The sequence below is a fragment of the Lissotriton vulgaris genome, chromosome 4_1, assembly GCF_964263255.1.
Source record: "Lissotriton vulgaris chromosome 4_1, aLisVul1.2, whole genome shotgun sequence".
NCBI lineage: Eukaryota > Metazoa > Chordata > Amphibia > Caudata > Salamandridae > Lissotriton > Lissotriton vulgaris.
In genome coordinates, this window is record NC_141691.1 from 47,535,838 (window position 1) to 47,563,216 (window position 27,379).

The following is a 27,379-nucleotide window of genomic DNA, read 5'->3' on the forward strand; positions in this document are numbered from 1 at the left end:
AGGATAAAGGCGAGTGAGGAGAGCTGTATGAGGAGAATACCAGTCTGAGGTAGAATGAAGGAGAGTGAGGATAGCAGCATGAGGCAGATGGATGGATGGAGAGAGGAGGAGAAGATTAGCATGAGGCACAAGGAAGGAGAGAGGTGGAGAAGAGCAGTGTGAGGTTGAGGGAGAGAGTAAAAGGGAAGAGCAGCGTGAGACAGACGGATGGAGAGTGAGGAGGAGTAGAGCAGTGCGAGGCACAAGGGCAGAGAGTGAGGAGCTGGAACATAGTGTGCGGTACAAGGTTGGTGAGTGAGGATAAGAGCGCCATGAGGCATATGGATGGAGAGAGGAGAAGAGCTATGCTCTGTCTACTAAGGTACCATTTGGTTTGGTCCCCAGACATACCTTATGGGCTAAACTTTGATGTATGGGTATTCTGCTGATTAGATTAAAATGAATCATTTTACTACACACCAATACCTGATGACACTATTGATGTTTAATATCGCTTTTGCTATAAATTAGACAACTCTCAATGAGGACATTTTATCAGAGTCATTACATTGTCTCAACATAACTTCAACACCATGGATGTATATGGAAAGATCTAAGGAAAGCACCTTTTAATTTGCCTTAAGACTGATTCTGCAGACGTGCTTCCTAATTCCACTACAGGGAACCCCATGTTTACTTCTCAGTAACTCAGACAGAAGCTCTTTACCAATATATCTCTCTCTACACAGAAAATAAAGACCATGGGAACATTTTTGCTGATCACTCCCTTCGTCCCGGTTTCTGTGCTGAAGTAGAACAAAGCAGAAATGTGAGTAAACCATGCACGATCATTGGTTTCACATCACTGCCTTTTCATTTCTACTGACTTAGAAGATAGAATAGATGGTTGAAAAGAAAATGAAGTTCGTAGAACATTTCCCTCTACCCGAACTAGATTGCACTGCGAATGTAAACTAATGGTGGAAAAAATAATGGAAAAAAAAGTATACATCAAAAATATTACTCGTCTTAAAAGCTGAACCATGTTAGCTACTGTTTTTATTTTTACAAGTGTTATGAAGATCTTTAATAAAAATTGCAGGGCTGCAAATTTGCGTCAACGGAAATAGCCAGGAGCGTTCTAGGAGAGATTGACCATGCTCGAGACGTCAGTTGCTGAGCATTCATGAAGGTTATTGTGAATAATTTGCGTCAATAGCACATAAAGTGAAAGAAATCCATTGCCTATGCTTAGTTATGTATTAGCAACTAGCTATAACCGAGCAGTCCTTCTATCCATCACCTTTGGCACATCTCTGGTTATTTACGTTACATTAAGAAAAATACCAGCTAAGACAAAGTACTAACTCCATGCTCACCCACTTAATGTAAACATCTTAAGCTAAAGCGCGTGTGGCCTGATTGCTTCAAAAGAAAAGAAAAAGAAAACCATTTTTTCTATTTCTTTACTTTTGAAACAATCAGCGCACCCGTGCTTTACCTTGAGATGTTTACATCTAAAGCATGAGTGCGGCAAAGTAAATAAAGAGAAAACATGGCGGACACACGTTTTTTTCCCTCTTTATTTACTTTGGTTTTAATCGCCGCACTTGCGCTTTAACTGTAAAGATCTTAAGCTAAAGCGGGTGCCGCAAATGGTTCAAAAGTAAAGAATTTGTTTTAAAACTTTTTTCTATTTCTTTACTTTTTGAGCAATAGTGGCACCGCGCTTTAGCTTAAGATCTTTACAGTTAAAGAGCGAGTGCCGCGATTATTGAAACCAAAATAAATGAAGAGAAAAAAAGGCATGTTTGTGAATGCAACTAACCATAGGAAAGGTGCGTGCACCTTTATTCCTGCTGGGGTACCGCACGGGATACTTTTTGAAACGAGGCTGAAGCTATTGCCGTCCCCACGCTGAAAGGAACCCTGGCTCTGAATGCGATATAGAAGGTAGCACATGGGAGGAGTGGTGGGAGGAGCACCTCGAAAGTTTAACAAGTGTAAAGATCTAAGGAAGGGTGGGACGGGACTTTGGCGAACGATGGGGGAGCGGATCCTTTGAAGCACGGCCTCGCGGCCGTAACAGCAGGGATGTAATAAGGGGGGAGGAGAAGTCCGCTTGGGTGAAAGGCAGACGCTGGGGAGGGAGGGGGTTGGCTGCCCATATGGAGAAGGAGGGGGGTGGGCTGTCTGCTGGGCTGCGCTGCCTCGGATGATCTAATTCGAGTCACGGAAGGCAGGTGCTGGAGAGGGAGGGGGTGGGCAACTCGACCGACCATATGGCTGGGAGAAGCTGTGTGAGGGATGCTGGGCTGGCTGGGCTGCCTTTGATGATGGAATGCGAGCTCGTTCACGAGAGGCTTGTGGTCATGTGATTTCACGTGAACTTTCGAAAATCCGCTCGTAAAAAGTCAGCTTTTGGGTTGACAACAATAGGTCCGAGTTTCACTCGACCTAAAAACACCACAAGGAGTTCGTGGCGATCCTGACCCGAGATACGGCGACCCCTGACCTGCCTCATGCCTCCAGACGACGCCTAAAGCCTCAATCCAGAGGACGCCCCCTACCACGACCAGAGCGGGTAAGAAATTTGGAAACAACAGGGCACCCGACCTCAAAACAGCACCCTGCACCCGGCCGCTTTAGTGCTTCAGACGGTGAACCAACTTGCCCTGAGCTAAGCCCTAGGAGATTTGCTCCGACAGCCTCGTGGCCTGCTTGCCAGCAACCACCAACCAGAGACCCCCCTATCCTCCATAGGATAACATTGGGCCTCAACACTCTGCACCCTGCCGCCCTAGTGCCGCTGGGGGGTGCAACATCGGTGCATCACTGACCCTGGGAGACCCCTGGGTCTAACCCCAGAAACTTAACTCCTACCGTTGATTACTTACCTGAGAACCGTTAACCTGTTTTTCCTCAATAGGATAACATCAACGCTATTTCTCCAAAACGTTTCTAAGTGTGGTGTTGTAAAACCTAAAAATATTCTTTAAAAATCGCATAAATAACCAAAACGTGTTTATTTACCTGTTTCTATGAAATGTACCAGTGCTGAATCTAGGTATCCAGCACTGAGTTAGAAAAGTAACGTATAAAGTAACTTACCTGCAATTTATTGTACAAACCCATACATTTCAGTGTTCAGCTCCAAAAAGTTTTTAAGTGTGGAGTTTTGAAATCTGAAAATATACTTTAAAAATTGCTGGAATAACAAAAACGCGTTTACTCACCTGTTTACAAGAAATGTCCCAGTGCTGAATCTAGGCATCCAGCACTCAGTTAGAAAAAGTAACTTAAAAGTAACTTACCTACAATGTTTTGAAAACCCTATTCATTCCAATTTACTGTATTTGCTAAGTGTTGCATACTACTCCTCCCCTGTAAATCAAACAAAGCACAATTTATACTGCAATTTTGAACTGTGTTCATAACAGTTATGTTCGAGGCATATGGGCTGCAGATGGTACATTATGAATAGATCGCCATCTGGTGTTGGGCTCGGATGATTGCACTTTGTTTTTCTCTTGGAGAGTCTTTTGTATGTTGGTGACTCCTCCCTTGGTTGGTAGTGCGCATGGGCATCGGCTCCATCCTTAGATTGTTTTTTTCCGCCATCGGGTTCGGATGAGGATCGAGACGCTCCAGATCAACTTCAGAGAAAAGTGATTTATCGGCGCGTATTCCCTTTCCAATTCGACGGTATTGTTATCGAACGCGTTTCATTTCCATTCCGACGCGTTGCAAATTCAAAATCGAAGAGAAAAAACTGGGATCTACGTCGACGAACAGGAGGCCTTTCTCGACGCAGTCAAGCCCGGAGTCCATGGAAAGGACTCCATTCAAAACATGTCCAACATGTGGTGCTAAGTTCCCACACAAGGACCTACACGAGGTGTGCAACCTCTGTCTATCGCCTGAACACGAATCCAGGGACTGCGAAGCCTGCGTAGCATTCTCCTCCAAGCTAACGATTAGAAATCGTAGAGCTCGAAGACACGAGGTTTCCAGAATGCAGTCGGAGGCGATCCCGGAGCTGTTCGGAGACGAGCAAATCGAGGAAGAAGAGGATCAGTCGGGGTCGGAAGGGGACCAGTCGGAGGTTGAAGAACTCATCGAGCAACAAACCGTGAGTGACGACGTCCCCTTACCGAAAAACCGACCCCGTGCGGTAACGACCCCGCCTTCGGCCCCGGTCAAACCGCAGAAAAAAGTTTCCGACGCCCCGCCCTCGGGCCCGGCAATGAAACCGAAACTGAAACCAAAACACTCGGGCTCCCACCATGTCGGATCCGAGAAAAGGGCGACATCGACTTCGGCACCGAGGCTACATACAAGGGAAAGCTCGGTATCGAAACATTCCATGTCGAAACATAAATATGATTCGTCGTCCAAGATTCACTCGATACCCAGGAAGTCGGAATCGAGTAGACATTCGGTGCCGAAAACACCAAACACGGACGATCGAAAACATAAGCACCTTTCGGAACCAGGGCCTTCGGTACCGATTCAGGATTAACAGACAGATACCAAACAAAAGATCTTGTTTATCGATCCGCAAACTGGCAAAGTGGTCACGAAGAAGAGAAAGAATGAACAGACAGAAGATAAATCTCTTCCTTCAAAAAAGAGAACAATGGGGATAAATATAACTCCTCCTGCTTCTCCTCGACCTAAAGTCACACCCTCTTCTCCTATTCCTCACACTAGGCCAAATATCCCTACACCTTCCACACCAAGACCATCTACACCTCAGTCTGATGTAGACAGTGAGCTAGGGGAGGGAGAACCTCAAGGGGATGACGAAACCATCCCAGATGAGGATGACCCTTGGGAAAATTATGACGTAGGGTCAGATGAGGACAACGACCCAGAGTTATATCCCTCAAAGCCTTCACCACCTGATGATAACACAGGGTTTGTGCAGCTCATTAATAGGGCAGCAAAATATCATAAAGTAGATATACATACAGAACCTCAAATAGAGGATTTCCTGTTAGAGACGCTACCTAATGCACAACGAACATCAGGTACTCTTCCTATGTTGAAGGGTCTTCTCAGTCACACAGAAGAAATATTCAAAGACCCAGTGAGGGCTAGGGTGTTAAACCCAAGAATTGATAAAAAATATAAGGCGGCTCCAAAGGATCCAATATTTATTAAAGGGCATGTACCTCTAGACTCGCTGGTGGTCTCAAACGCTCGTAAAAGAGCAAACTCATTATCTACAGGAGAGGCTCCTCCACCTGATAAAGAGTCAAAATTAATAGATGCATCAGGCAAAAGAGTAGCATCACAGGCGGCAAATAGCTGGCGTATAGCCAATACACAGGCACTACTCGCACGTTATGATAGGGCACATTATGATGAATTAGAAAAACTCATCACACATCTCCCCAAAGAACATCAGAAAAAGGCAGATCAGTTAATACAGGAAGGTAAAATAATAACTAATACTTCCATTAAGTGCGCCCTAGACGCAGCAGACACTGCAGCAAGATCTATCAACACCAGTGTCATGTTAAGGAGACATGCATGGCTTAGAATCTCAGGATTCAAACAGGAAGTACAAACAGCCCTACTGAACAAACCATTTGATCAAAAGACACTGTTTGGTTCAAGCACAGATGAGACCTTAGAAAAAATGAAAAAAGATACAGAAACGGCTAAATCAATGGGAGCATTGCAACAGCCAACACAAAGAGGTTCCTTTCGTAGATCCACCTATAGAGGGGGCTCAAAGAATACAGGAACAAGTCAGCAATCCACCTCTTTCACACCAACATCACCCAGAGGTAATTCAAGAGGCAGTTACAGAGGTAACAACAACAAAGGTAGAGGCCGCGGAAATAATAAGAACCGCAACGCCTCAACCCCAAAACAGTGACTTCATAGAACTCCCCCCAGACCACATAACACCGGTCGGGGGACGTCTATCACAGTTCCTACCTGTCCGGGAGAACATCACATCAGACAAGTGGGTGAGACAAATTATCCAACATGGTTATTGCCTGGAACTCACAGCTACCCCACCAAACATCCCCCCCAAACAGCGTCCAATGAGTCAAGATCATCTGACATTGTTAAGAGAAGAAGTACTAGCACTTCTACAAAAGCATGCAATAGAGAAGGTCCCAAAAGATCAACAAGGAACAGGAGTATACTCTCTACACTTCCTGATCCCCAAAAAGGACGGGTCCCTAAGACCAATATTAGACCTCAGACCTCTCAATGCTTACATAAATTCGGAGCATTTCCACATGGTCACGCTCCAACAAGTACTCCCTTTACTGAAGAAAGGGGACTTTCTTTCTACACTTGATCTAAAAGACGCTTACTTTCATATCCCAATTCACAAAGCCCACACAAAATACCTAAGGTTTGTATTAGAAGGACAACACTATCAGTTCAAAGTCCTTCCGTTCGGTGTCACAACAGCACCAAGAGTTTTCACAAAATGCCTAGCTGTGGTGGCAGCACACAACAAATACATGTCTTCCCATACTTGGACGACTGGCTAATAAAGGCCAAGTCAAAAGAAGAATGTCTTCACAACACACAGAAGACAATTCAATTGCTGCACCACCTAGGGTTCACGGTGAACTACAAAAAATCACACATGCAACCAAACCAGATCCAGCAATACCTGGGGGCTACAATAAACACAAAAGAGGCAATAGCATACCCCAACCCAATCAGGATACAAACAATGGTCGGGTTAATACAAAGATTTCAACCACAACACTCACTACCAGCACGAGTGTTTATGCAACTATTAGGCATGATGTCCTCCTGCATACTGCTAATACCACATGCCAGACTACAAATGCGTCCACTACAGGAGTGTCTAGCGACACAGTGGAATCAGGCTCAAGGTCAGATTACAGATCTGGTGTTGGTAAACGACCGGACGTATCGCTCTCTGAAGTGGTGGAACACTGAAAACATTTCCAAGGGACGGTCGTTCCTAGAGCCAATTCCACAAGTGATAATAACAGCGGACGCATCGCTCTCAGGAATGGGAGCGCATATGGACAAATACACAGTGCAGGGGAAGTGGAGTGTGCAGCAAAAGAAACTGCACATCAACTACCTAGAACTATTAGCAGTATTTCTAGCAATAAAAGCTTTCCAAATGCAAATTACAGGCAAGGCAGTCCTGATCAGAACAGACAACATGACTGCAATGTATTATATTCAAAAACAGGGGGGGACACACTCTCTCCAACTATCCAAACTAGCACAGGACATTTGGAGATGGGCCGTTCCTCAAAAGATCTATCTGTTAGCAAAACACCGACCAGGAGTTCAAAACCAGATAGCAGACATCCTAAGCAGACAGTCAGAACAAGTACACGAATGGGAGCTGCACGACCAAATACTGCAGCCATTCTTCCAAAAATGGGGGCAACCAGAGATAGATCTGTTTGCCAATCATCAGAACGCAAAATGCAAAAACTTCGCATCCAGGTACCCACACCAACGGTCCCAGGGCAATGCACTATGGATAAATTGGTCAAACAAATTTGCTTACGCGTTCCCTCCTCTACCACTAATTCCGTTACTGGTTCGGAAGCTGCAGCAACACTCAATGACAATGATACTAGTGGCACCCACGTGGGCAAGGCAGCCGTGGTTCACCACACTGCTACAACTCTCACAAGTACCACATCAAAAGCTAAGATTATTACCCATGCATCTTACACAGAACCATGGAGAAATAATGCACCCAGATCCCAAACAACTGAACCTAGCGATCTGGCTCCTGGGGTCATAGAGTTTGGATATTTAGATTTACCACCAGAATGTATGGAAATCATTAAACAAGCAAGACGTCCTACCACCAGAGCATGCTATGCAGCAAAATGGAAAAGGTTTGCTATACACTGTAACAGTAAGCACATCAACCCTCTGGACGCATCCACTAAACAAATCATTTGCTATTTACTACACTTGCAGCAATGTAACTTAGCATACACCTCTATAAGAGTTCATCTCGCAGCTATAGCGGCGTACCTACAAAACAGGCAACATCTTTCCCTGTTTAAAGTACCAGCAATTAAAGCTTTCATGGAAGGACTCAAAAGAGTCATTCCACCAAGAAGACCACCTTCCCCAGTCTGGAATCTCAACATAGTACTTACCAGACTAATGGGGCCACCCTTTGAACCTATGCATAGGTGTGAAATACAATTCCTCACATGGAAGGTGGCCTTCCTCATAGCTATCACGTCACTTAGAAGACTAAGTGAGTTGCAGGCTTTTACAATTCAAGAACCATTTATGCAGTTACACCAAAATAAGGTGGTTCTTAGAACAAACCCAAAATTCTTACCAAAGGTAATTTCAGCATTCCACATCAATCAGTCAGTGGAATTACCGGTTTTCTTTCCAAAACCACAAACAGTAGCAGAAAGAGCCCTGCATACACTAGATGTTAGAAGGGCCATATTGTACTACATAGAAAGAACACAAACTTTCAGAAAAACAAAACAGCTATTTGTTGCGTTTTCTCCAACACACAAGGGCAATCCCATCTCTAAAGCGGGCATTGCCAGATGGATTGTAAAATGCATTCAAATATGCTACTTAAAAGCAAAGAGAACATTAACTGTTCCTCCTAGAGCTCACTCTACACGTAAACTAGGAGCATCTATGGCATTTTTGGGAAACATTCCATTAGATGACATATGCAAAGCAGCTACCTGGGTTACACCGCACACCTTCACAAAACACTATTGTGTAGATGTGCACACAACACAACAAGCTAGAGTGGGACAAGCAGTATTAAAAACTTTATTTCAGACAGTTGCAACAGACACGGGCGACCACTGCTAGGGAGAGAACTGCTGTATAGTCTATTCATAATGTACCATCTGCAGCCCATATGCCTCGAACGGAATATGCTACTTACCAGTATGCATCTGTTCTTTGCATAGAGGGCTGCAGAGTGGTACATGCCCTCCCAGCCTCCCCGGAAACCTGTGTCTGTTCCAACATTATCTTATTTAGATACACTTACATGGGCATTCTTATCTGTATTCTACTACACTACTCCATCTAACCCTACTATGGCAAAACAATCTAAGGATGGAGCCGATGCCCATGCGCACTACCAACCAAGGGAGGAGTCACCAACATACAAAAGACTCTCCAAGAGAAAAACAAAGTGCAATCATCCGAGCCCAACACCAGATGGCGATCTATTCATAATGTACCACTCTGCAGCCCTCTATGCCAAGAACAGATGCATACTGGTAAGTAGCATATTCCTTATTACTGCAAAGTATATTTATGCTTAACTGTGCCAGGCTTGCTTTGCTCCAGAAATAAAAACCACTATCTTTTTTTATACAAAAACAATTGGCCTAGAGTTTAGTTCTTTGATGTGTGAATTCATTTGCTGATTGAGTGGGTACATCAAATGCTTTACACTGTCCTCTGATATTGACTTACTGCTAGACCAAGCTACCACTTTAGAGAGTAAGGTTTTATCTAACTTTAACCTCTGCCTACCTCTGGGGACTCTTGGACTCTATACACACTGTAGCTCACTTTGGTGCAGTATATATAGAGCCAGTTTCTTACAGGTGTCCTTCCACAAAGACGATATGTGCCTGCAATTGGAACAAATTTGTGGCATGGTGCCCAGCAAAGGCTGTGGATCCCCTTTCTGCCCCTCTTTCTGAAGTACTTTTGCTCCTTCTGTCTTTAGCCCAGCGGGGCTCTGCTCTGGTACTATCAAAGGCTATCTTTCTGCCATCTCTGTTTTCCTTCGGCTGCCAGATCAGCCTTATCTTTTAAAGTCCCCGGTAGTTATCCGTTTCTTGAAAGGCTTGACGCATCTTTTTCTTCCAATTCCATTAGTTATGCCTCAGTGGGACTTGAATCTTGTGCTGACTTATTTAATATGCGCTCCCTTTGAGCTGCTTCGGCAACGATATATCTGCAAGAAACATTAGTTTGTTATAGATTCCTTACCGCCCCACCCATCCTCCCTGTTCTGTGAACTGATTTCTAGGATTAAGGATATCCTTTCCGGGCCCTAGATTTGTGCACTAAAGGTCAGTGTCTTGCATGGCTCTGCTTTTCTGGCGCGGAAAGTTGTGTACAGAACTGACATCAGCACGTGAGGGCGGCATCTATGTAGCAAGATGCCGAAGACGAACGGGGAGGTGACCGTCGCCACCTTCCGACGTACAGAGGTTACTGCTGACGAAAAATCTTTTCGGATACAGTTACGCCTGAGGGTAATTCTAAGGTAAGGAATCTATAACTAACTAATTTTTCTTATTGATATAGCGTTACTGAAGGTAAGTAACTTATTTGGCAGCATTGCTCCAACAATGTATTGGCATTTAGAGAGAGTCTAAAATACATTCTTTTGCTTACTTATTTGAATGTAAAATATTCTGTGTATGTTGTCATCATCAACACTTGTTTCTTTATATGTACTAGTGTGGTGTTGTTGCTGTATTGTTATGTCTGCTTGTATTTAGTGGTATGATGTATTGATGCCATCACTGTTCTTTGATTTTTAAACATCCTTATTTTGTGTGTGGTTGTTATGAATGTGACATTAAAGGGACCAATCTCCTTGATTTCTCCTCTTGTGCCATGAATATAATCTCTTCTCTCTAGGGTTAATGACATTGCCATCCTGTGTGCCGAGCTGACGTGCTCCTGCAAGTCTCTGAGTGCAGAGTGGCTGGGCGTGCTGAAGGCTCTGTGCTGCTCCTCCAACAACGGCACCTGTGGATTCAACGATCTTCTCTGCAATGTGGATGTAAGTCTGAGACTCAAAGACCCATCTCTAGGGTGATGTGCATGTGTGGGAGGATGTGCTTGTCAGTGTCACTTCCTTTATTTTTATTTTTTTATTTATTTTTTCCGTTTATAAAGCGCGACAGCTACCCAGGTAGGGTTTCCCGGCGCTAACGGAGACAAGAGCCACAGACCAATGAATCGTAGGTTATTGGTTAAACAACCAGGTTTTAACTGCTTTTCGGAAGCGGCCATAGCAGCTCTCGGCGCGAATGGCCAATGGGAGGGAGTTCCAGAGCCTAGGGCCCAAAAAGGCGAAGGACCTCCCGCCCATTCTTGCGAGTCTGACATTGGGCACACAGAAGAGTTCTTGGGTGGATGACCGCAGTGGGCGTATTGGGGAGTATGTCTTAACCAGTGATTTCAAATATTTTGGAGCCGTGCCTGCTTTAATTTTATACATATAGCTTAGAGCTTTGAACTTCGCCCGGCTCTCCACTCTCAGCCAGTGAAGTTCCCTAAGGCGTCCTGAAATAGGTTCATTTCTTTTGCAGCTGCAAAGTAATTGCGCCATTTGGAGGAGCCTGGTGATCGCCTTGGTAGCCCCCAGATAGAGTACATTGCCGTAATCCAACCGGGAGGTCACCAATGCGTTGACCACCGACCTTTGGGTATCGGCAGGCAGCATCCACAAAAGCTTCCTCAGCCAGCGCAAGATGGCAAAACAAGTGGCCACCACTTTCATCACTTGTTTCTGCATTGTAAGCCCCTGGTCTATGGTCACCCCCAGGTTGCGGACGTGCGCAGATGCAGGTGGAATGGGGCCCATTACAGTCGGCCAATGTTTGGAGCACCACAGATCATGCTTGTTCCCAAGGATGAGAATCTCCGTTTTTCCCCCATTTAACTTGAGCAAATTTTGGTTCATCCATGTGGCTATTTCACTAAGTCCCGACTGAATGAGGGAGGTGGGTGACCGATCCGATTGTGAAAGGGAAAAGACAATCTGCGAATCGTCCGCGTAAGTAAACAGCGTGAGCCCTGCATGCTCCGCAATATAGGCCAGCGGGGTAACATATAGATTAAAAAGAATAGGGCTAAGGATTGAACCCTGGGGCACTCCAAAGGGGGAGGCATAGATCTTAGATGTAGAGGACTGGGAAAAGACTTGGAAGGTCCTGTCGGCCAGGAAAGATTCCAGCCATTTCAGGGCTTTGCCACCAATGCCTAGGGAGTCCAATGCTCTGAGTAAGATGGCGTGGGAGATGGTATCAAAGGCCGCACTGAGATCTAATAGAATCAGTGCGGCAGTGTCCCCTCTGTAGAGCATGAGGCGAAGATTCTCTGTGATTCCCAAAAGTGTAGTCTCCGTTGAGAATCCTGGGCGAAACCCTGACTGGGAGTAATGTAACAGATTGTTTGTTGAAACGAACTGGGCTAAATGCTGGTAGATGTGTCGTTCCATTACCTTGGAAAATACAGGTAGTAATAAAATCGGCCTAAAGTTAGCAGGGATTTTAGGATCTGCCATAGATTTCTTCAACTAAGGAGAAACCATGGCGTGTTTCCAACACGCAGGAACACTGGCCAGATGTAGTGAGACATTGAGCGTAGAGCAAATCCTGGCGAGCTGAGGCTCATCTAGAAGTTTGAGGACAGAAACAGGGAGAGGGCCATTAGGTGAGCCTGATTTGATCTTAGCCAGATGTGCTGATAGAGCAGACAGATTAAGGTCTGGCCATTCGTTCAGGGGGGCATATGTGACCGGCGGGATACTCATGGGGCTAGGGCTGACAGTTGTGATCTGGGACATATTTCCCTCGTTCTGCTTAGATATGTCTAGGTAAATTTTCTCGATCTTAGTGAAAAACTGGGCCAGCTCTTAACACTGGGTGCTGTCCAGGGGTGGTGGTCCCGCCACCGCGCCAGATCCGGCTAGGTCCTTGACTAGCCCGAAAAGCACTTTGGATTTGTTTACAGCGTCGTTTAAGGTTTTAGCGACGTGGGTGGCTCTGGCTTGGCCGCATGCTTTATGGTAGCGCTTCAGTTGCTTTTTGTTTCCTTTAGAGTACTATTATGATAAACCAGTCTGTTTATACGTGTTTGGACTGTCGTTTGACAGTGTTGTGGTCTTCAGCAGGGCTACTGGTCAGTGGGGTTTCTGTTCTCTGATGCTGTCCATGCACTTTCATGTTGGATGTACATGGGTATCAGAGTTGTTTGTGACTTTTATGAAGAGACCTTTTATTCACTGTTTTAAGTAATATTTTACCAGTCTGTACCCCCACACACTACCTGGAGATTCTTAGAGTTCAGCTTTCAGAGTAACATTTCCTAAATCTGAGCTGTGTCTCTCGGAACAGATGCAAATATCCTATGCTTTGCTCCAAAGTGGAGCAGGTATCCGTGAGAGTTGTTTATCAGATTCTCTAGAACAGAGTGAATTGCCGCTAGTTCCTTGAGAAAACCGTCAACAAACAGCTGACAGCCTTCCTGGAGACGAGCGAACCACAGCACCGATACCGCTCTCATCGCGGCCACCGACGACATCCGGACCCTGCTGGAAAACGGAGAAACCGGAGAAACCGCCGTCCTCATCCTGCTCGACCTTTCGGCTGCGTTCGACACGGTCTGCCACCGCATCCTGACAACCCGCCTCCGCCACGCCGGGATCCAAGGAAAGGCCCTGGAATGGATCACCTCCTTCCTCTCCTACAGAACCCAAAGAGTCCGTCTCCCGCCCTTCCTCGCAGAAGCCACCAAGATCATCTGCGGCGTACCTCAAGGCTCCTCGCTCAGCCCCACCCTCTTTAACGTCTACATGAGCCCCCTCGCAGCCATCGCACACAAGCACAACCTCAACATCATCTTCTACGCCGACGATACCCAACTGATCCTCTCCCTCACCAACGACCCCACCACCGCCAGAGCCAGCTTCCAGGACGGAATGAAAGACATCGCAGACTGGATGAAGCTCAGCCGCCTGCAACTGAACTCAGACAAGACTGAAGTCCTCATCCTCAGCCCATCCATCTCCGCCTGGGACGACTCCTGGTGGCCCCCTACTCTGGGCCCCCCACCCAAGCCCATGGACCACGCACGCAACCTGGGCTTCATCCTTGATGGCCAAGCAAGTTAACGCCGTTACCTCCTCCTGCTTCAACACTCTCCGCATGCTCCGTAAGTTCTTCTGCTGGATCTCTATTGGAACCAGGAAAACGGTCAACCAGGTCCTCGTCAGCAGCCGTCTGGACTACGGGAACGCCCTCTACGCTGGGACCACCGCCAAATTACAAAAAAGACTCCAGCGCATTCGGAACGCCTCAGCACGACTAGTCTTGGACATCCCCCGACACAGCCACATCTCCGCCCACCTGAGGGACCTGCACTGGCTCCCCGTCAGCAAAAGGATCACGTTCAGACTCCTCACCCATGCACACAAGGCTCTCCACGATTTGGGGCCCGAATACCTCAACAACTGCCTCACGTTCTACACGCCAACCCGCCAGATCCGCTCCGCCAGCCTCGCCCTCGCCACCGTCCCACGGAACCGCAAAACCACCACCGGAGGAAGATCCTTCACCTACCTGGCGGCCAAGACCTGGAACACCCTCCCCACCCACCTACGACTCACCCAGGACCATCTCTCCTTCAGGAAACAACTCAAGACCTGGCTTTTCGAGCAGTAGCAGCCCCCCCTGCCCCCCAGGGCTTGAGACCCTGGCGGGTGAGTAATGCGCTTTACAAATACTCTTGATTGATTCCTCTTCTGCCATATGTTTCACACAAATTCAAATGCATACTTTCATCAAAAATTCAAATATTCATTCTGCTTTCTGTGCTTGAGGGTTGTCCCATGTTTCACTAAATAGATGATAAGAATGAGTAATTGTTGTGAGCACATAATTCTTCACACCACCTTTTCATCATAATTAATGCTCATATTTTCCTTTGGGCAGTATAATCAGTCTTTGTTTTATTTTTATTTACTGATCCAATGTGGATTGGTAAACTAAAAAAACAAAATTGTGGCGGGAAATAATAGGAAGAGCAGGGATAGAAGCTGGTTGGGGGTGAAGGTTATAGAGGTCAGGGTCAGAAGCAACACGGAGGGGGGCAGGAGAAGTACACAACACAGGAGTGAGAGAGCAACGCGGATCCCAAGGAAACAGAAGCATACAGGCGATACAGAGCGTGACATGGAGCAGGGAGAATCTCATGGAAGAAAAGGGGTGTGACGCACCCAAGGGCAAGGGGTAGCGGTGGTTAGGATGGTGGTGGTGGTGGGGTGTGGTGAATATGTTGTATTGGTGGTTAGGATATGGTGATGGTAGGTTAATAGTGGGGGTTGGGTGAGGGTAGTGAAGGTGGTCGGGTTAAGGTGGTGGTTAAGGAAGGGTAGGTTGGTGGTGCTGCTTAGGGAGAGAGGTGATGCTTAGGGTAGGACTGTGTTGGGTGATTGTGGGTATGGTGGTGGTTTTAGTTAGGGAGGTGGGGGTGGTGGTATGGTGGGGGTGGTGGTAGGATGCGGTGGCGAGGGTGGTGGAGATGGTGGGAGTAGTGGTAGGATGATGGCGGTAGTGGGTGCTGTGGTGGTGGTAGGGTGGCTGTACACATCATGACACTGGAAGGGAGATGGGTGAACAAGCAGCGACAAGGAGGTTGCAAGAAGAATGAAAACGAAGTGTTCGGGTCATATAAGCTGTAGATTCTACACTTTGCATTAGATCGCCACCTGGTGTTGGGCTCGGATGAATGCATGTTGTTGTCGTCTTGGAAGAAGTCTTTGTAGTCACGAGATAGGTGACTCCTCCCTTGGACGATAGTGCGCGTGGGCATTGGCTCCATCCTTAGATTGGTTTTTTCCGCCACTGGGTTTGGATGCAACTTTTCCGCTCTGGTTCGAAAATCTACTTTTCAAAGACTTCAATGCGCAAAAACTTCTTAAACAAACTTTAACTTCATAATACATAGACTCGACCTCATCACTTCGATTCCGGTCGTCGACGCGGGCCGTTGGGCCTACCCACGTGGTGAGGCCTACAACTCATGGAAAGGACACCATTCAAGAAATGCCCCATGTGTGCAGCAAAATTTTCACACAGCGACCATCCCGAGGTGTGTAACCTGTGTTTATCATCTCAACACGACGGGTCCAGCTGCACAGCTTGTGCGACCTTTCGATCCAAGAAGACCATTCGAGATCGGAGGGCCCATCGGCGCGACATGCAGAGATCAGCTCCGGAACCGGTGGATATCTTCGAAAAAGATCCATGTGTCCCCGAGGAAGATTCCCATGATCTCCAGATGACACGATACCATCAGGTCAACACGTGGGTACGACTGCCCCTACCCTAGCCCCAACCCATAAACCAAAGGCTAAGGTCAAAACTCCGCCTTCGGGGCCCAGTCGAGACCAAGACATTGCTTCCAAAGCCCTGCCATCGAGCCCGGCTCCGAAGAAATTATTAAAGCCTTCCGGTAGCTCCATACCTTAGACGTCACGCGTGGCTACGCATTTCAGGATTAAAGCAAGAGGTACAGACTACTATCTTAAATCAACCATTCAACCAACAACAATTGTTTGTCCAGAACTAGACACAGCTCTTGAAAAAAATGATAAAAGACACCGACACAGTAAAGTCTAAGGGAGCTCTGCAGTCTACCCAAACGAGAGGCTCCTTTTGTCGCTCCTTCTATAGAGGAGCCTCCAAACAAACTGAAGCAGATAATTCAGCTTCCTTTAAGACAAATACACAAGCATCCTCTAATAAAGGATACTTTAGAGGGGGCTACAGAGCTAATAGGATCCTCTTCCACCACTAAACAGTGACTTCCTTCAGCTCCCCCAACAGCATACCACTCCTGTAGGGGGAAGATTAACACAGTTCCTACCTGTCTGGAATTCCATCACAACAGACAAGTGGGTAAGACCGATTATCCAGTATGGTTACTGCCTAGAGCTAACAGCTACCCCTCCAAATATACTACCCAGACAGCGTCCAATGTCCACAGAACATCTAACGCTGCTCCAACAAGAGGTTCTTTCATTGCTGCAAAAAAATGATATAGAGCTAGTTCCATTGCAACATCAAGGAACAGGGGTCTACTCACTCTACTTCCTAATACCCAAAAAGGATGGGACACTTAAGACCAATTCTAGATTTAAGGCCTCTCAATCTGTATATACACTCCGTCCATTTTCACATGGTCACTTTACAACAAGTGCTCCCATTATTGCAACAAGGCGATTTCCACACTACACTAGACCTCAAAGACGCCTATTTTCACATTCCTATACATCCTTCTCACAGGAAGTATCTCAGGTTTGTGATAGAAGGACAACACTATCAATTCAAAGTCCTTCCATTTGGGGTCACAACTGCACCACTAGAGTTTACAAAGTGCCTAGCAGTAGTAGCAGCACATCTCAGAAGACAACATATGTCTTCCCATACGTAGACGATTGGCTCATAAAAGCCAAGTCATTCAACCAGTGTTTTAAACACATATCTCACACAATTCAAAGACTGCACAGCTTGGGGTTTACAATAGACCACACCAAGTAACATCTACAGCCCTCTCATGTACATCAATACCTAGGGGCTACCGTGAGCACCAATACAGCTCTAGCGTATCCCAGTCCAGCCAGGATACAGAGCATTCAAGCCTTAGTTACAAGGTTTCAAAACCAACACTCTCTCCCAGCCAGAGTGTTCATGCAACTAATAGGCATGATGGCATCTTGCATTTTTATTGTACCATATGCAAGACTGTAAATGCGCCCATTGCAGGAATGTTCAGCACATCAGTGGAATCTGGCACAAAAACAACTAACAGCCCTGGCGTTGGTGGACAGCCGCACACATTATTCTCTGCAGTGGTGGATCACCAAAAACTTGTCCAGAGGGCGGCCGTTCCTGGAGCCAGTGCCACAGATACTACTGACAACGGACGCATCCCTAACAGGATGGGGAGCACATCTGCTCCACCACACAACTCAGGGAAGATGGACCGCTCAACAAAAGAGTTGCTGGCGTTTTTCCTGGCACTGAAGTCCTTCCAAGTGCACATACAGAACAAAGCTGTCTTAATCCGAACGGACAACATGACAGCCATGTACTACATACAAAAACAAGGAGGCACCCATTTCCTGCAACTGTCCTTGCTCGGACAAAACATTTGGAAATGGGCCATTCCACAAAAAATATATGTGCTTGCAGAACACCTTCCAGTAGTTCACAATCAGATAGCCGATCTTTTAAGTCGACAGACACAATTCACGAATGGGAACTACATCTATTCGAGGCATGTGGGCTGCTGAATTCATAACTGTGCATAGATCGCCGCCTAGTGTTGGGTCCGGATGATTGCACATTGTTGTCCTGGAAGAGTCTTCGAAGTATCACGAGATAGGTGGCTCCTCCCCCGGACTACAGTGCGCATGGGCATCCTATCCATCCTCAGATTGTTTTTTTCCGCCATTGCGTTCGGATGTACTTTTCTTTACTCAAGTTCGGAAACTTTCTAAAGGCCAAAAGGCCTTCGGGGTCGTCTGTATTGTTTCGATCGGTGGCGAGTTCTTGTTCCAGTTTTCTTGAGCAGGACGTCGAAGAGAGCCGCGTGGCCTTTTCGACACCGGAGGCCTGATCGTCGATGGAACAGAGCCTGTTCAAACGATGCCCCCTCTGTAACTCGAAGTACCCGCACATGGATGTACACCCGGTGTGCAACAAGTGCTTATCACCGGAGCACGACGAGAAAGACTGTCTAGCTTGTGCTCGATTCAGGTCGAAGAAGACGCTAAGACTCCGACGCGCAGCGAGGCAAACTATGTCTAAGCCAGCGCCCGACCCAGTGAATATCTTCGATGAAGACGACGATGAATTCGTCGACACAGAGGATCCAGAACAGCAGTCGGATCCCGGTTCGGAGCATGGCTCCAACTATTATTAAGAAGACGAAGACAACGTCAAATATGAAAACATCGTCGAGGAAAGGGACGACGTATCCCCCATCGGAGCCGTTGATACGACTCGAGTGATGAAACAGGCCCAACAGTGGGTACGGGGCCCGAAACAGACACTCAAAGACTTTCGAAGGCTCAGGTCGTGGCATCGCCAGAAGGCCTTAGCCGAGATCATGAACAAAATTCTATAGCCCCGCGTCAAGGCCCGGCTAAGAAAACATCATATGAGCCATCGGTTCCACTACTCAATAGGAAACCGAAAGTCATCGAGCCAATAACAAAACCGAAAGTGCTAAAAACAGACCTCGGGTCGAAAACCTCGAACCCATCAGAGTCGACAAAGAAATCAGGTGTCGACGACCCTGCCGGGTCAAAAGTAAAGAGTGTCGAACCAAAGATCGGGGCGCTAAAGTCCGCCATTAAAACCAAGCACGTCGAACCGAAGAAGTCGACGTCGATGGACAGCGACACAAACAAGGGACTCTAGTCTCGGAAGGGTTTCGATCCGAAGCATCAGGTCGACAGACCACAGCTTGTCAAAGGCCTCGAGTCGAAAGTCAAAAGCGCCTCGAAGGACGTCGAGTCAAGGCAGAAGAGTGCGCCTCCGACGCCACAAGCACCGAAGTCGGCGCACGCCCAAAAAATGATTGGTGAAAAGGCAAAGTCGGTCGGAAAAATAAGTCATCCTCTGGAAGAGGACGTTATGTACCAAGAGCCCTCATATGATGACCAGTCCAAGTTACATATCGACTCAGAATCTGGTAAACTTACTATTTATCAGAGGAAAATCAGATCAGAAAATACTTTGGAATCATACAAAATTCCACTCAAAAAGAAAAGGGATTCTGCAACATCACCTGTCCTTTTTGAGACTGTGTGGTACTATGGCCAGGACACTTCGGCATATTCACCCACACCCACTACTGAGGATATGGGGTATGATGATGAACAATATAATTGCCCTGCGGACACTGATCAGGATGACCAGACTCAAGCCTGGACAGACCCTGCTGACCAGGGGGAATCACAGACTATTCCTGATACTCCCTCTTATCCTGTGAAAACTTCACCAACGGAAGATACAGCTGCGTTCAACGCTTTAATTGAAAGGGCAGCACTAAATCATGATGTGGACATGCATGCTGACCCGGTTGAAGAGGACTTCCTGTTTGACACTTTCTCCACTTCAGAGAAATCTGTTAAAAACTTTACCAATGCTAAAGTGTGTCCTTAAACATGCAGGGGACATTTTCAAGGAAACTACTAGAGCAAGGGTTATTAACCCCAGGATTGAAAGGAAATATAGACTGGCGCCTGTGGACCCTACATATATTAAGGGACCGCTGCCGTTGGACTCTTTGGTGGTCTCAAATGCTCGTAAGCGCGCCAACTCACAAACTACGGGTGATGCTCCTCCTCCAGACAAAGAATCTAAAGTACTAGAAGCTTCTGGGAGAAGGGTGACTGCTCAAGCAGCTAATATCTGGAGGATTTCTAATACACAGGCCCTATTAGCCAGATACGATAGGGCACATTATGACACTCTAGAGCAACTGCTACAACATTTGCCTGAGGCCTACAAGGAGGGAGCAGAGATGCTAATCCAGGAGGGTAAACTCCTATCCAACACATCCATTAAGTGTGCGCTAGACGCAGCAGACACTGCAGCCAGGGCCATCAACACAAGCGCCATGCTCAGGAGGCATGCTTGGTTGCGCATCTCTGGATTCAAACCTGAGATTCAGACCACATTACTAAATCAGCCTGTGAACCCAGATTATCTTTTTGGTCCTGATGTGGACACAATCTTAGAAAAGATTAAAAAAGACACTGAGAGAGCCAAGTCCATGGGTGCCTTGCAGTCCCAACAATTTAGAGGAGGTTCCTTTCGTCGCTCCAGTAACAGAGGAGCTACACGAGGCCAGGCATCACAACAAATTCCATACAATAAAGGGAGCACGCAAACGACCTATAATAAAAACAATAGAGGTGGATACCGTGGCAACAGCAGCAAAGGCACAGGACGGGGGAATAACAACACCAGATCCTCCGCCAATACTAAACAGTGACGCCTTGTCACTGCCCCCGGACCATGTAACACCGGTCGGGGGCGAAGACAACAGTTCCTTCCAGTCTGGAAGAGCATTACCACAGACAGGTGGGTGAGAACTTATTAAGTACGGCTATTGTCTAGAGCTAACCTCCACTCCACCCAACATACCCCCAAGACACCGTCCTATGTCAGCAGAGCACATAGACTTATTGCAGCAAGAAGTCATCAGCATGCTGCAAAAGGGGGCCATAAAACTCGTCCCTATACAGGAACAAGGTACAGGGGTACACTCGCTGTACTTCTTAATTCCCAAAAAGGACGGGTCTCTCAGGCCAATATTGGACCTCAGGCCCCTAAACCAATACATCTTGTCAGAACATTTTCACATGCTCACTTTACAGCAGGTTCTACCATTGCTCAGTCAGGGAGACTTCCTCGCAACACTAGACCTAAAAGACGCATACTTCCACATACCAATACATCCTGCACACATGAAGTATCTCCGGTTTACCATACAAAATCAGCACTAACAGTTAGAGGTACTACCTTTCGGGGTGACAACAGCCCCCAGGTTGTTTACTAAGTGCCTAGCAACAGTAGCGGCGCACCTGAGGAGAAACCATGTCCACGTCTACCCCTATCTGGACGACTGGCTCATCCAAGCAAAGTCAGTCCAGCAATGTGCCAGCCACATGTCTCGGACTATTCACCTCCTGCACAGCCTCGGATTCTCATTAAACTACGCAAAGTCTCGTCTCCACCCGCTCACGTACAACAGTACCTAGGAGCGACAATAGACACTCTGGCAGCAAAGGCACAGCCAAACTCGGCAAGAATCAACAGCATTCAATTACTGATTCAGAGATTCAGACCCCAACACTCACTCCCAGCACGGGTGTTTATGCAGTTGATAGGCATGATGGCCTCCTGCATCTTCATAGTCTCTCACGCGAGACTACACATGCGTCCGCTTCAGGAGTGCTTAGCACGGCAGTGGAACCAGGCTCAAGGACAATTAAAAGACCTAGTGTTGGTGACCGGTCGAGCATACAACTCTCTGCATTGGTGGAACCCACAAAACTTTTACAGGAGACGACCGTTCCAAGAGCCTGTACCACAAATAGTGCTGACAACGGATGCATCTCTCCTGGGCTGGGGAGCGCATGTCCTCCATTACACAGTGCAGGGACTATGGACGACACAGCAAAAGAAGATGCACATCAACCTGCTGGAACTGATGGCAATCTTCATGGCAATGAAGGCCTTCAAAGTACATCTGTGCAACAAAGTCGTGTTGATCCGGACGGACAACATGACTGCCATGTACTACATACAAAAGCAGGGAGGGACACACTCTCCACAGTTGTCACATCTAGCGCAAAGCATGTGGAAGTGGGCCATTCAGAGGAACATCTTCCTCATGGCGGAACACCTCCCGGGCAGGGACAACCAGATGGCGGATCTGCTCAGCAGACACAGCCACCAGATGCACAAGTGGGAGATACATCCCTCAGTGCTACAACCGTACTTCCAGCAGTGGGGTCACCCAGAGATAAACCTGTTCGCCACAAGGGAAAACGCAAAATGCCAAAGCTTCGCTGCCAGGTTTTCACATCCACAGTCCCAGGGCAATGCGATATGGATGAACTGGTCAGGCAGGTTTGCGTACGCTTTTCCCCCTGCCCCGCTCATACCACTAGTGGCATGCAAACTGCGACAACACTCCATGATACTCATCCTAGTTGCTCCAACGTGGGCGAGGCAACCGTGGTACACCACGTTCCTAGAACTTTCCGTGGTGCCTCATCAAAGGCTGCGATTAACACCCAGTCTTTTAACGCAGAGCCATGGAGACGTTCAGCACCCAGATCCTCAACAGTTGAACCTTTCGATCTGGCTCCTGAAGTCATAGAGTTTGGTTACCTGAACTTTCCTCCTTACTGTATGAACATTATCAAGGAGGCAAGAAGACCTACAACCAGAGCTTGCTATGCGGCGAAGTGGAAACGATTTGTCATCTGTACCAATAATGACATAAATCCGCTAGATTAATCTACTCAAAACATCATATGTTACCTGTTACATTTACATAGATGCAATCTAGCCTATAGCTCCATACGTATACACTTAGCTACGGTGGCGGCTTATCTTTAGAACAGGCAACACCTTTCACTCTTCAGAGTACCTGATATTAAAGCTTTTATTTAGGGACTCAAACGAGTGATTCCTCCAAGACACCCACCTTCACCTGTCTGGAACTTGAACGTGGTTCCAACCAGACTGATGGGACCACCTTTTGAACCTCTACACTCGTGTGAGATATAGTTCCTAACGTGGAAAGTGGCTTTCCTAGTGGCGATTAAATCACTTAGAAGGGTTAGTAAGCTACAAGCCCTAACTATTCAGGAGCCGTTCATACAAATTCATGCAAATGGAGTAGTACTGCGTACAAACCCTGAATTTATGCCAAAGGTGGTATCCCAGTTTCACATCAATCAAACTATCGAACTGCCAGTGTTCTTCCCAAATCCAGATTCAGTGGCAGAAAGAGCTCTACATACACTGGACGTTAAAAGAGCTCTCCTGTACGATATAGACAGGACAAAACCTTTCAGAAAAACGAAACAACTGTTTGTTGCCTTTTCACCACAGCATAAAGGCAACCCCATTTCAAAATCAGGTATTGCCAGATGGATTGTTAAGTGCATACAAATTTGTTATCAAAAAGCTAAACGCACGTTAACAGTTCCCCCAAGAGCGCATTCCACACGCAAGTTAGGGGCATCCATGTCTTTCCTGGGAAACATTCCTCTAGAAGACATATATAGAGCAGCCACATGGACTACCATACATACATTTACCAAACACTACTCCCTAGATGTACACTCCAAACAGCAAGCAGCTGTAGGACAGGCTGTACTCAGAACTCTTTTTCATGCTGCTACAGCTGGCACGGGCAACCACCACTAAGGGGGAAACTGCTATACATTCTATGCACAGATATGAATTCAGCAGCCCACATGCCTCAACAGAATATGCTACTTACCAGTATGCATCTGTTCTTGGCATGTAGGGCTGCTGACATTCATATCGCCCTCCCTCCTCCCCGGTGCATGTCGCAGCTGTAGCACTCAGAATTATTCTTAGCATGGACATCGCTTACTGTATCCTACTCCATCCCTGCCACAATAGCGAAAAACAATCTGAGGATGGATAGGATGCCCATGCGCACTGTAGTCCGGGGGAGGAGCCACCTATCTCGTGATACTTCAAAGACTCTTCCAGGACAACAATGTGCAATCATCCGGACCCAACACTAGGCGGCGATCTATGCACAGATATGAATGTCAGCAGCCCTACATGCCAAGAACCGATGCATACTGGTAAGTAGCATATTCCGCAAGTTTTTCAACCATTCTTTCACAAGTGGGGTCATCCAGACATAGACCTGTTTGCTACACACAAAAACACAAAATGCCCAACCTTCGCCGCCAGGTTTCCACACCTGTTGTCCAAGGGCAATGCAATATGGATGAACTGGTCAGGCAGATTTGCGTACGCTTTTCTGCCAACCCCACTAATACCACTAGAGGCACGCAAGCTCAGACAACAGTCTCTCAAAATGATCCTGGTTGCTCCCACATGGGCACGCCACCGTGGTTCACCACACTGCTAGAACTCTCCCTAGTTCCACACCAAAAACTGTCTCGAACGCCATCCATGCTAAAGCAGAACCATGGAGACATCAGGCATCCAGATCAAAGTCTACTGAATCTGGCGATCTGGCTCCTGAAGTCTTAGAGTTTGGTAACCTTCACCTGCCACCAGACTGTATGAATCTCATTAAAGAAGCCAGAAGACCTACTACTAGAGCTTGCTATGCTGCTAAATGGAAAAGATTTGCCATTTACTGCACTAATAATCAAATTGATCCTGTAGATTCTTCCATCCAAAATATTATCTGCTACCTTCTCCATTTACAGAGATGTAATCTGGCATATTCATCTATACGTTTACATTTTGCAGCCATTGCCGCATATCTACAAAACAGACAAAATATGTTTTTGTTTAGAGTACCAGCCATAAAAGCTTTTATGGAAGGATTAAAAAGAGTGATTCCTCCTAGGTTGCACCCTCTCTAGTGTGGAACCTAAACATTGTTCTTACCAGGCTCATGGGACCCCCTTTTGAACCTTTACACAAATGTGAACTACAATTTCTCACATGGAAAACAGTTTTCCTCGTTGCTATTACCTTTCTTAGAAGAGTTAGTGAGATTCAAGCTTTCACTATACAAGAATCATTCTTACAATTGCACAGTAACAAAGTGGTTCTAAGAACTACTCCTAAATTCCTTCCTAAAGTAATTACTCCTTTTCATCTAAACCAATCTGTTGAGTTACCAGTGTTTTTTCAAAACCCAGACTCTGTAGCATAGAGAGGTTTACACACACTAGATGCCAAAAGAGCTCTTCTCTATTACATTGATAGGACCAAGTCCTTTCGCAAAACAAAGCAACTATTTGTTGCTTCCTCTCCACCACATAAAGGCGACCCCATTTCTAAATCTGGAATTGCAAGGTGGATTGTTAAATGTATACAAATATACTACGAAGAAAAACATTCGGATGGGGTCCTTGGGCTTGTTTAACGACCCACCGGGTACATGCCTTACTAACACTAAACAACTAGAAATAGTATCCGGGAGTCAAATGGACACATTTCGAATCTACTTTGAAAGCAACAAAAAACAATATCCTGTAGTGATTAAAGTGACGTGACTGTGTCATCCTGCACACTGATTTTCCTTCTTGGAAAAAAGTACCCATCAGTTCCCGCCTGATTCCAACCCTACATCATTTGGGCTCTCCTTACCCAGGAGAAAATGCAGTATTACTATCAGTGTGGTAGTGATAGTCTAACTTCAGAAAATTTCCAAAGTGTGCTGGTAGGACTGCCAAACTGTTTTACTGCGGGTAACTGGATTACAGTGCCAAATTAAAATGTTTGCATCCACTCAATAGTTACCTAATTTTAACACCACTATTTTTTCACATTTACTTTGGCACTGTAATCCAGTTACCCGCAGTAAAACAGTTTGGCAGTCCTACCAGCACACTTAGGAAATTGTTTGAAGTTAGACTATCACTACCACACTGTTAGTAATACTACATTTTCTCCTGGGTAAGGAGAGCCCAAATGATGTAGGGCGGAATCAGGCGGGAACTGATGGGCACTTTATTCCAAGAAGGGAAATCAGTGTGCAGGATGACAGATAGTCACGTCACTTTAATCACTACACGATATTGTTTTTTGTTGCTTTCAAAGTAGATTCGAAATTTGTCCATTTGACTCCCGGATACTATTTCTAGTTGTTTAGTACAAATATACTGTGACAAAGCAAAACTCACTTTAACAGTTCCTCCTGGAGCACACTCCAAACGCAAACTAGGAGCCTCCATGGCTTTCTTAGGGAACATTCCCCTAGAAGACATCTGCAAGGCAGCAACATGGTCTACAACACACACCTTCACTAAACTATTGTGTTGATGTGCAAGCCAAGCAGCAAGCTGCAGTAGGTCAAGCTGTCCTTAAAACTCGCTTTCAAACTACTGCAACAGACACAGGTGATCACCGCTATGGGAGACACTGCTGCAAAATCAATGCAAAGTGTAGAATCTGCAGCTCATATACCTCGAATGGAAAATGCTACTTACCAGTATGCATCTGTTCTTGGCATGTAGAGCTGCAGATTTCTACACACCCTCCCGCCTCCCCGGAACCTGTATCTGTACCAGTTTTATCTTAATTAGATAAACACGCATGGACATCCTTTCTCTTTACTTCTACTAACTCCATCATTTCCCATCATGGCGAAAAATAATCTAAGGATTGAGCGGATGCCCATGCGCACTATCGTCCAAGGGAGGAGTCCCCTATCTCGTGACTACAAAGACTTCTTCCAAGACTACAACAACATACAATCATCCGAGACCAACACCAGGTGGCGATCTAAAGCAGAGTGTAGTAATCTGCAGCTCTACATGCCAAGAACAGATGCATACTGGTAAGTAGCATTTATCTTCTCAATCCCAGTTTGTGCTGGGGAACTACACTAATCAAAAAAGAGGGAGTGTTTACTTGATCCATTCTCCGCTGAAGGGAGAAATGAACGAAAATAAAGTGAAACCGGGGCCGCTAACCAGCGAGCAAGAATGACAGTGAAGCAAACGAATGGTAAGCAGTGGGCAGGCTGCCAGCCCTTTTTAGTAAAGAAAATGTCTTGTAATCAGCAGTGCATGTGCTGTCTCAGGCGAGACCTAAAAATGCAATTTGTGCTGCCACTGCGGATTGACATACTGTAGGCAAAGCAGCAGTACCCACACGTCAAAGGAAAACTGTTTGGCTCATTTGAAAGGCTACTTCTCATGTTACCAATTCACCTGGAAAGTGTACATTGGAACCCACAAAGTCTATGTGCACGAGTAGAAGTGAATAGCTTAATATTTCTCTACAATAGAAGATTACAGATGTAGAGGTGATCTTGACCATCACAAGTGCTCAGAATAGAGGACTGTTGGACTTGGCCCTTTTTGCAGGTTCACCCCTAA

At 46.3% G+C, this 27,379-nt stretch overlaps 1 protein-coding gene across 7 annotated transcripts in view; it reads left to right on the forward strand.

Moving 5' to 3' along the window:
* Positions 1 to 27,379, forward strand: part of MED12 (mediator complex subunit 12) — an 820,436-nt gene that overhangs the window by 374,676 nt on the left and 418,381 nt on the right. For all 7 annotated transcript variants that reach the window (XM_086918278.1, XM_086918283.1, XM_086918279.1 and 4 more), the window contains exon 22: positions 10,624 to 10,768. In XM_086918278.1, coding sequence (XP_086774404.1) covers positions 10,624 to 10,768 — 145 coding nt within the window. The remainder of the gene's footprint in view (positions 1 to 10,623; positions 10,769 to 27,379) is intronic.